The following is an 11,545-nucleotide window of genomic DNA, read 5'->3' as shown; positions in this document are numbered from 1 at the left end:
TTAATCAGGTTCAATTACTCACCAATCAAGTGTCTGCCCTTACTACCCCTTCAGCCCAGATCAGAGAGCCTTTTGTTCCTGCTCCAGAGCGCTATGACGGGAACATGGGAACCTGTGGCGATTCTTTGACTCAATGCTCGTAGTGTTTGAACAACAGCCCCTCACCTACGCCTCAGAAAGAGCCCGTATTGCCTACCTTATCAACTCTACTAGCGGTTCCGCTCGTGCCTGGGGATCCGCGGTCTGGGAGAGTCAGTCAGACATTTGCAACGCTTACGTTGCCTTCACCACTGAGATGAGGAAGGTTTTTGACCACCCCGTACGAGGCAAGGAGGCTGCGAAACGGTTGTTTTCTCTCGGCAGGGGCTGCAGTGTGGCGGAGATGGCAGTGGAGTTTCGGACTTTAGCAGCAGTGAGTGGTTGGAATGACGAGGCATTACAAGGAGTGTTCATCAATGCTTTGTCTGAGACTTTAAAAGATGAATTGGTGTCATATGATGAATCGCCACGCTGATAATCTTATTTCACTCACCATCAGGTTGGATAATCGGATTCGGGAGCGCCGCCGGGAGAGGAGTGTTAGTTCCAAGCAACCTGTCTGTCATCAACAAACTCCTCCCCGCATCTTCCCTACGGAGAAAGCCGTGTCTTCCCGAGTCGATACGAGAGCACTGAACCCGAAGCCATGGAGGTGGGTCGTGCACGGTTGTCCTCAGAGGAGCGTGCACGCCGCATTCAGGCTCGGGTCTGCCTGTATTGTGGAGAAGCTGGTCATTTCGTTCCTTCCTGCCCAGTTCGTCCGGGGAAAAGGGCCGGCTCATCATTAATGGGAGAAGTTTTGGTGAGCCGAGCAGCGGATTCTTCCTCTTCTCCCCGCATTCTGCTCCAGGCATCCCTCCAGTGGCAGTTCCAGAATCTCTCTGTTAGTGCGCTGATTGACTCTGGTGCAGACGAAAGCTTTTTGGATAGAGAGTGGGCTCAACAAATGGATTTGGAGACTGTTCCTATGGACTGTCCGCTGCAGGCTAAGGGTCTGAATGGACAATTGTTGACCCATATTACCCATCAGACTGTTCCTGTTTGTCTTAGAGTGTCGGGAAATCATCAGGAGAACATTCAATTCCATATTATCGACTGCCCACAGACCCCTCTGGTCCTTGGTATCCCCTGGCTCATAAGACACAATCCACACATTGATTGGGTGACAGGTAGAATTGTTTCATGGAGCACATTTTGTCATGTGAATTGTTTGTGTTCTGCTCTGACTCCTGCCAGTACTGTGCCTCGACCTCCACTGGAGTCCATGGATCTTTCTAATGTTCCTGACGTGTATCATGACCTGGCATCCGTTTTCTGCAAACACAGAGCTACTTCTCTTCCTCCTCACCGGCCTTACGACTGTGCCATTGACCTCCAGCCAGAGCCCCGCCTCCCCAGCAGTCGCCTGTACAATCTCTCCCGGCCGGAGACGGAGGCTATGGAGAACTACATTCGGGACTCCTTGGCGGCAGGTATTATGCGTCCTTCCTCGTCACCTGTAGGAGCGGGATTCTTTTTGTTGCTAAGAAGGATAAGACCCTCAGACCCTGTATTGATTACCGTGGACTTAACAACATCACCATTAAGAACAAGTATTCTCTGCCTTTGATTAATTCTGCTTTTCCCCTCTTCATGGTGCTACCATCTTTACGAAACTGGATCTAGAAATGCGTATCACCTGGGTGCGCATTCGTAAAGGTGATGAATGGAAGACTGCCTTCAACACACCCTTGGGACATTTTGAGTATCTGGTTATGCCTTTTGGGTTGTCTAATGCCCCTGCTGTTTTTCAGGCACTAGTCAATGATGTCCTTCGGGACATGTTGAATCGGTTTGTTTTTGTCTATCTGGATGATATCTTGATTTTCTCAGAGTCCTCCCAGGAACATGAACTGCATGTGCGCCAGGTGTTGCAAAGGTTGTTGGAGAACAAACTGTTTGTGAAGATGGAGAAATGTGAATTTCATGTGTCTGAGACCTCTTTTTTGGGTTACATCATCGCTCAGGGGGAGTTGCGGATGGACCCAGCTAAGATCTCTGCTGTCACGGACTGGCCAGCCCCCTCTACCCGCAAAACAACTTCAACGATTTCTGCGGGTTTCGCGAACTTCTATAGGAGGTTCATCAAGGACTACAGCCGCATTGCGGCGCCACTCACCGCTCTCACCTCCATCTCACGACTGTCGCTTGGAATGAAGGGGCCGAATCAGCGTTCAAGAACTGAAACATCGCGCCCTCGGCTCCCATTCTGATGCAGCCGGACCCCGACCGCCAGTTTGTCGTGGAGGTGGATGCATCCGACACTGGGGTAGGTGCGGTGTTGTCACAGCGTTCTCCTGAAGATAACAAACTGCATCCCTGTGCTTTTCTCTCAAGGAAACTTTCTCAGGCAGAGAGGAATTATGATGTTGGCATCGTGAACTGCTCGCCGTTAAGCTGGCTCTCGAGGAGTGGCGACATTGGTTGGAGGGGGCGGAACAACCCTTCATCGCTTGGACGGATCATAAGAATCTGGCTTACCTCCAGTCAGCGTAAGCAGCTCAACCCCCGTCAAGCCAGGTGGGCACTATTTTTTGGGAGATTCAATTTTTCTCTGTCTTACCGTCCTGGGTCACGCAACGTCAAGCCTGACGCCCTGTCTCGTGTTCATTCGGCTGTTGATACTGGTAGTAACCCTGAACCCATTTTGCCTCCTACCTGCAGTATTGCCGGTCGTCACATGCGACATCGAGGGGATTGTTAGACAGGCTCAACATCATCAAGCTGACCCTGGGAGGGGTCCTCCTAACCGGATGTTTGTCCCTGAGTCTGCTCGCTCCCAGGTACTTCAGTGGGCTCACTCGTCTCCCCTTACCTGTCACCCTGGAGTTTCGCGGACCCTTGACTTTGTGCGACGGAAGTTCTGGTGGGCCACGATGGAGGCGGACACTCGAGCATTCATTGCTGCTTGTACGGTATGTGCACGAAGTAAGAACTCCACCCAGGCCAGCGCTGGTCATCTACGACCTCTACCTATACCCAGCCGGCCCTGGTCGCATATCGCTGTGGATTTTGTCACTGGACTTCCCCTCGTCTGGAAAGACTGTAATTCTTACGGTGATTGATCGTTTTTCTAAGTTCGCTCATTTTTTGGCCCTACCTAAACTGCCCACTGCCAGAGAGACGGCTGATATTTTGTTGAACATGTGTTCCGCTCTCATGGTCTACCCACGGATATTGTCTCTGACAGGGGTCCCCAGTTTGTCTCCCAGGTGTGGAAAGCTTTCTGTAAAGCTTTGGGCATTACATCCAGCCTGTCCTCTGGATATCACCCCCAGACCAACGGGCAAGCCGAGAGAGCGAACCAGGAGATGGAGACCGCTCTTCGCTGTGTCACAGGGTCTAACCCTGGGTCATGGAGCTCCATGCTCCCCTGGGTGGGAATATGCTCATAACACCTTGACTAACGCTTCCTCTGGTTTGTCTCCTTTTCTTTGTGCTCTGGGTTATCAACCTCCCCTGTTCCCTTCTCAAGAGAGGGAACTGGCGGTACCCGGTGCAGTCCCACATGCGCCGCTGCTTCAAGGTCTGGAGGAAGGCCAGGGTAGCTCTGTCCCGAGCTTCGGCGTACATGCAGAGGCAAGCCAACCGTCACCGGTCCCAGGCTCCCGGTTACTCTCTCTGGTCAAGAGGTATGGCTGAAGTCACGGGACCTTCCATTGAAGGTGGAGTCTAAGAAGATGGCGCCTCGTTTTATAGGACCGTTCAAGATACTGTCTATTGTTAACCCCTGCGCGGTTAAGCTACAGCTTCCTGCCTCCCTACGGGTTCATTCCACCTTTCATGTTTCCCAGATTAAGCCTGTGTCGGTTAGCCCTCTGTGCCCGCCTCTCGTCCCCCTCCTCCGCCCAGGATCGTGGGTGGGGGTCCGGTCTACACTGTCCGGCGACTTCTGGATGTTCGCCGCCGGGGTCGTGGTTTCCAGTACCTGGTGGATTGGGAGGGTTATGGTCCTGAGGAACGTTCCTGGGTGCCCAGGAGCTTCATTGTGGATCCTGCTCTGGTCCGAGAGATTCATAGGTTACATCCCGATAAACCCCGTCGGCCGCCAGGTGGCGCTCCGTAGAGGGGGTACTGTTAGGCCTACTGCTGCTAGGTAGCTTCTCTCTGCTCTCTCCCTCCCTCTGTCTGTCCTTGATTGCAGGAGTGAAGTCTGGTGTGCGGGAGTCAGGTTCCAGCTGCAGCTCATTCACCATAATCACCTCAGCCTTTAAGACCCGGTCAAACTTACCACTCATCGTCAGATCATAGTCAAGACGACCATGTTAGTCTCGCTGCCGACTCAACCTGTTTATTTTTGCTCTTTGTGTTTTGGCCTGTTCTATTTACTTTTTCTCCTGTGCCACAGATATTTGGAACCTGACTCCTGCCTCCGCTTCACTCCTGCCACCACCATCCTGCTCTCCACTACCGGACCTCTCTTTTGGACTCACCACGGACACTAGGACATTACGGTACCACACCTACCCTGACCTGGATCTGTTACCCTCCCTGTAACCTGGACTTGCTCTTCCCCTATTATTGGAAACCTGGACTATTGAACATTTTAAATAAACCTGTTAAACCTTCTCTGGCTTGGTGTACTTGTCTGCATTTGGGTTCTAATACTGGTAAATCATAACAGTTCAAAGGCCCTTCAATATTTTGTCTTGCCCATTCAACTTCTGAATGGGACATATACACAATCTATATCTCAATTCTCTTAAAAATCCTTCTTTAACCTGTCTCCTCCCCTTCATATACACTGATTGAAGTGGATTTAACAAGTGACATCAATAAGGGATCATAGCTTTCACCTGGATTCACCTGGCCAGTCTATGTCATGGAAAGAGCAGGTGTTCTCAATGCAGGGTTTCCCAAACTCGGTCCTCAGGACCCCAAGGGGTGCACATTTTGGTTTTTCCCCTAGCACTACACATCTGATTCAAATAATCAACTAATCATCACACTTTGATAATTTATATCAGCTGTGTAGTATTAGGGCAAAAACCAAAATGTGCACCCATTGTGGTCCCGAGGACCGAGTTTGGGAAAAAGCTGTCTTAGTGTTTTGTATACTCAGTGTTATTGGCTCGTTGGTTGCATTTACCCAGGCACAGCTGATCTGATTGGACAAAAGACCAATTTGTGAAAAAAAATATGGGAAAGAGAGAGCGAGAGTCGAAACAGCAGGTCCGGGACAAGGTAGCACGACCGGTGAACAGGTCAGTGCTCCAAAGCCGCAGGCAGAACAAGAGAAACTGGATCAGCACCAGGTGAACTGGGGACGGGGACAGCCAGGAATCATCAGGTCAGGTAGTCTGCAGTAATAGTGTTTAACATACTTTTTGAATGACTACCTCATCTCTGTACCCCACACATACAATTATCTGAAAGGTCCAGTGGTGTAAAGTACTTAAGTAAAAATACTTTAAAGTACTACTTAAGTCGTTTTTTGGGATATCTGTACTTTACTATTTACTTTTACTTCACTACGTTCCTCAAGAAAATTATGTACTTTTTACCCCATACATTTTCCCTGACATTTCGAATGCTTAGCAGGACAGGAAAATGGTCCAAGAAATTGATGCTCTGTAACTGTATATAAACCCATATCCATACAGAATACATATAGTTAATATGTCACTGTATATCAACCGATATCCACACAGAATACATATTGTTCTTATGTAACTACACAATGACAATCTCTTCCTACTGTATGATCATCTCTCCCTGTGAGGTCACTTCCTGGTAAAGCCCAAAGGGTTTTTGAGCCAGTAGGAAATACAGACCCTCCTGTGAGTCACCGTGATGACATCAGGAAAACTATTCCACAACCCCTCCTCCTCTCTTCCTTTCCGCTACTCACTGCTGCTTTGCATCTGAGAGATGAATATCCCTTAACTGTAGAACAATGGACATAATAATAATATGCCATTTAGCAGACGCTTTTATCCAAAGCGACTTACAGTCATGCGTGCATACATTTTTTTGTGTATGGGTGGTCCCGGGGATCGAACCCACTACCCTGGCGTTACAAGCACCGTGCTCAACCAGCTGAGCTACAGAGGCCTTTTCCCATGTCAACTCTTTCATACCAACAGACATCCCTATACTGTAGAACAATGGACATGTCAACTCATTCATAAAAACTGCATCAAAGGATCACAATTAAAACGCTTTGACAGTGGGGCTTTTCCGTCGTGGAGATGTTTCAGTGAGAATGTTCCATGGAATGATTCTGGAAAGAACGCTCTGTTCTAGAAAATGTCTGTGCATGGTGGATGGGTTACTGCAATGGCTATTCTGAGCTCCATTGGGAAAAGGCCTAATCTGATTGGCTATTCTGAGCTCCATTGGGAAAAGGCCTAATCTGATTGGCTATTCTGAGCTCCATTGGGAAAAGGCCTAATCTGATTGGCTATTCTGAGCTGCATTGGGAAAATGCCTAATCTGATTGGCTATTCTGAGCTCCATTGGGAAAAGGCCTAATCTGATTGGCTATTCTGAGCTCCATTGGGAAAAGGCCTAATCTGATCTAAAAAGTGCATCAGATCAAATAAGGTTCCTCTTTCTAAACTGGAGTTGGAGGGTGAAACCCCCCTGCATGTTCCAACATGTAATTTGCATGCTATTTATAAAGGTGATTTCCCTGCCACTTACTGAATGCATCCCCTAATCCTAACCCTGTCTGGTGACAGCACTGGCTAGCTCTCTGGAACCCTCCTGCTTCTACAGATGTCATAGCTCACTGATGTCTGACACAGGGGGGTGGATTTGCCCAACAACAAAAAAAATAGTCAATCTGGGAAGAAAGCAATGATTCTGACCTGGTTTTGGAAGGCTTCTTCTTCTTTAGTATGTTCTTGACGTAGTGCTGGTAGTAGCTGCTGGTCAGATCCTGTGGTAACAAAACACAAGATGGTAGTAGCTGCTGGTCAGATCCTGTGGTAACAAAACACAAGATGGTAGTGGCTGCTGGGCAGGTCCTGTGGTAATAAAACACAAGATGGTAGTAGCTGGTGGTCAGGTCCTGTGGTAATAAAACACAAGATGGTAGTAGCTGGTGGTCAGGTCCTGTGGTAACAAAACACAAGATGGTAGTAGCTGCTGGTCAGATCCTGTGGTAACAAAACACAAGATGGTAGTAGCTGCTGGTCAGGTCCTATGGTAACAAAACACAAGATGTGAGGAAATGTTTAAGAGAGAACGACGCCGGAGGGGATGGCTGCCGTTTTACGGGCTCCTAACCATTGTTTGTAACTTATTTTGTACATAATGTTGCTGCTACCGTCTCTTATGACCGAAAAGAGCTTCTGGACATCAGGACAGCGAGTCTGACCCAAAGGATATAATGTTGCTCCCAGACGAGGCCCAAATCCCCGTCATTCACATGAAGAAAATAAGGAAATACAGGGGGAGGAGATCAGGGTGCCTTGTGAGTGAATAACCTGCCTCTACCATGCATTCTATTGGCCAACGTGCAAGCACTGGAGAATAAACTGGATGAGCTCCATTCGAGACTATCCTACCAATGGGACATTAAAAAACTGTAATATCTTATGTTTCACAGAGTCGTGGCTGAACAACGACACGGATAATATACAGTTGGCTGGGTTTTCCGTGCATCGGCAGGACAGAACAGCTGCCTCCGGTAAGACGAGGGGCGGGGGTTTGTGTCTATTTGTCAATAACAGCTGGTGTGGGATGTCTAATATTAAGGTAGTCTCGAGGTATTGCTCGCCTGAGGTAGAATACCTCATGATAAGCTGTAGATCCACTATCTACCGAGAGAGTTCTCATCTATATTATTCGTAGCTGTCTATTTACCACCACAAACCGATGCTGGCACTAAGAATGCACTCAACGAGGCCATAAGCAAACAAGAAAATCCTCATTCAGAAGTGGTGCTCCTAGTGGCCGGGGACTTTAATGCAGGCAAACTTAAATCTGTTTAACCTCTCCAGAGGTTCCCGCTCCAGAGTACAGGCCTCGGTGTAACGCTCATTCTTTCGACGATAAACGTGAATCCGACCATCACCCCTGGTGAGACAAAACTGCGACTCGTCAGTGAAGAGCACTTTTTGCCAGTCCTGTCTGGTCCAGCGACGGTGGGTTTGTGCCCATAGGTGACGTTGTTGCCGGTGATGTCTGGTGAGGACCTGCCTTACAACAGGCCTACAAGCCCTCAGTCCAGCCTCTCTCAACCTATTGCGGACAGTCTGAGCATTGATGGAGGGATTGTATGTTCCTGGTGTAACTCGGGCAGTTGTTGTTGCCATCCTGTACCTGTCCCGCAGGTGTGATGTTCGGATGTACCGATCCTGTGCAGGTGTTGTTACACGTGGTCTGCCACTGCGAGGACGATCAGCTGTCCGTCCTGTCTCCCTGTAGCGCTGTCTTAGGCGTCTCAAAGTACGGACATTGCAATTTATTGCCCTGGCCACATCTTCAGTCCTCATGTCTCCTTGCAGCATGCCTAAGGCATGTTCACGCAGAAGAGCAGGGACCCTGGGCATCTTTCTTTTGGTGTTTTTCAGAGTCAGTAGAAAGGCCTAAGTTTTCATAACTGTGACCTTAATTGCCTACCGTCTGTAAGCTGTTAGTGTCTTAACGACTGTTCCACAGGTGCATGTTCATTAGTTGTTTATGGTTCATTGAACAAGCATGGGGAAACAGTGTTCAAACCCTTTACAATGAAGATCTGTGAAGTTATTTGGATTTTTACGAATTATCTTTGAAAGACAGGGTCCTGAAAAAGGAACGTTTCTTTTTCTGCTGAGTTTATATGTTTGCTGGGATGTACATCTGTCCAAATGAAAGCTAGCCAGCCTTATGTTAGCTATGGGGATTCTTTAAAGTCAAAAATAAGTCAAAATTGTCCAAACGGAAATGTTCACAACCAAAACAATTGACACCATAGTGATATATATACAGTGAGGGAAAAAAGTATTTGATCCCCTGCTGATTTTGTACGTTTGCCCACTGACAAAGACATGATCAGTCTATAATTTTAATGGTAGGTTTATTTGAACAGTGAGAGACATAATAACAACAAAAAAATCCAGAAAAACGCATGTCAAACATTTTATAAATTGATTTGCATTTTAATAAGAGAAATAAGTATTTGACCCCTCTGCAAAACATGACTTAGTACTTGGTGGCAAAACCCTTGTTGGCAATCACAGAGGTCAGACGTTTCTTGTAGTTGGCCACCAGGTTTGCACACATCTCAGGAGGGATTTTGTCCCACTCCTCTTTGCAGATCTTCTCCAAGTCATTAAGGTTTCGAGGCTGACGTTTGGCAACTCGAACCTTCAGCTCCCTCCACAGATGTTCTATGGGATTAAGGTCTGGAGACTGGCTAGGCCACTCCAGGACCTTAATGTGCTTCTTCTTGAGCCACTCCTTTGTTGCCATGGCCGTGTGTTTTGGGTCATTGTCATGCTGGAATACCCATCCACGACCCATTTTCAATGCCCTGGCTGAGGGAAGGATGTTCTCACCCAAGATTTGACGTCCCTTTGATGCGGTGAAGTTGTCCTGTCCCCTTAGCAGAAAAACACCCCCAAAGCATAATGTTTCCACCTCCATGTTTGACGGTGGGGATGGTGTTCTTGGGGTCATAGGCAGCATTCCTCTTCCTCCAAACACGGCGAATTGAGTTGATGCCAAAGAGCTCGATTTTGGTCTCATCTGACCCCAACACTTTCACCCAGTTCTCCTCTGAATCATTCAGATGTTCATTGGCAAACTTCAGACGGGCATGTATATGTGCTTTCTTGAGCAGGGGAACCTTGCGGGCGCTGCAGGATTTCAGTCCTTCACGGCGTAGTGTGTTACCAATTGTTTTCTTGGTGACTATGGTCCCAGCTGCCTTGAGATCATTGACAAGATCCTCCCGTGTAGTTCTGGGCTGATTCCTCACCGTTCTCATGATCATTGCAACACCACGAGGTGAGATCTTGCATGGAGCCCCAGGCAGAGGGAGATTGACACTTATTTTGTGTTTCTTCCATTTGCGAATAATCACACCAACTGTTGTCACCTTCTCACCAAGCTGCTTGGCGATGGTCTTGTAGCCCATTCCAGCCTTGTGTAGGTCTACAATCTTGTCCCTGACATCTTTGGAGAGCTCTTTGGTCTTGGCCATAGTGGAGAGTTTGGAATCTGATTGATTGATTGCTTCTGTGGACAGGTGTCTTTTATACAGGTAACAAACTGAGATTAGGAGCACTCCCTTTAAGAGTGTGCTCCTAATCTCAGCTCGTTACCTGTATAAAAGACACCTGGGAGCCAGAAATCTTTCTGATTGAGAGGGGGTCAAATACTTATTTCCCTCATTAAAATGCAAATCAATTTATAACATTTTTGACATGTTTTTCCGGATTTTGTTGTTGTTATTCTGTCTCTCACTGTTCAAATAAACCTACCATTAAAATTATAGACTGATCATTTCTTTGTCAGTGGGCAAACGTACAAAATCAGCAGGGGATCAAATACTTTTTTCCCTCGCTGTAGACAGGTCTCATCTGTGCCATTATGGCGTCTGTGACAGCACGGGCCACCCCATTTAAGGCTATCTCCATTTTAAAGTTGCTCTACCAACTGATCTACAGAGGACCACCATGTGGACAAGTGGGATAAGTGAAGAAGAGAACTGATGTGCATAGCCAGCAGGCGGGCCTGAAGGAATCCTCAATAGTGAGGAGTGAGAAAGTTACAGGCACGAATATCATACCCCCAAGACATGCTAACCTCTCACCATTACAATAACAGGAGAGGTTAGCAGGGTTTTTTGGGGGGTAACTTTCTCACTCCTCATTATTCACGATTCATTCAGGATTATCCGTAATCATGGTAACATCCACATCAATGTAGAAGTGTTTAGAAACATATTATATTCTTATTTACAGTAAAAGTGACTCCAAAAGGACACAATACATTATTTACCATTTATTTCTAGGCGTAGGTTTTATGGGAAGATTTGGGACCATAGTGTGCCTGTGTGTGTGTGTGTGTGAGTGTGTGTGTGTGTGTGAGTGTGTGTGTGTGTGTGTGTGAGTGTGCCTGTGTGTGTGTGTGTGTGTGTGAGTGTGTGAGTGTGTGTGTGTGTGTGTGTGTGAGTGTGTGTGTGCCTGTGTGTGTGTGTGTGTGTGCATGTGTGTGTGTGTGTGTGTGTGTGGCATGTGTGTGTGTGTGTGTGTGTGTGTGTGTGTGTGTGTGTGTGTGTGTGTGTGTGTGTGTGTGTGTGTGCCTGTGTGTGTGTGTGTGTGAGTGTGTGTGTGTGTGTGAGTGTGTGTGTGCCTGTGTGTGTGTGTGTGTGTGTGTGTGTGCCTGTGTGTGTGTGTGTGTGTGTGTATGTGCATGTGTGTGTGTGTGTATGTGCGTGTGTGTGCCTGTGTGTGCCTGTGTGTGTGTGTGTATGTGCATGTGTGTGTGTGTGTGCCTGTGTGTGTGTGTGTGTGTGCATGTGTGTGTGTGT

The 11,545-nt window shown here is 47.7% G+C and overlaps 1 protein-coding gene across 1 annotated transcript in view; it reads right to left on the bottom strand.

Moving 5' to 3' along the window:
- The window catches only part of stra6 (signaling receptor and transporter of retinol STRA6), a 124,111-nt gene that overhangs the window by 63,495 nt on the left and 49,071 nt on the right, over window positions 1-11,545 (bottom strand). Inside the window, exon 8 of the mRNA XM_045214917.1 lies at window positions 6,891-6,961. Coding sequence (XP_045070852.1) covers window positions 6,891-6,961 — 71 coding nt within the window. The remainder of the gene's footprint in view (window positions 1-6,890; window positions 6,962-11,545) is intronic.

This window comes from Coregonus clupeaformis, unplaced genomic scaffold (genome assembly GCF_020615455.1).
Source record: "Coregonus clupeaformis isolate EN_2021a unplaced genomic scaffold, ASM2061545v1 scaf0337, whole genome shotgun sequence".
NCBI classification, from domain to species: domain Eukaryota; kingdom Metazoa; phylum Chordata; class Actinopteri; order Salmoniformes; family Salmonidae; genus Coregonus; species Coregonus clupeaformis.
This window is presented reverse-complemented; position numbering and strand designations above follow the sequence as displayed.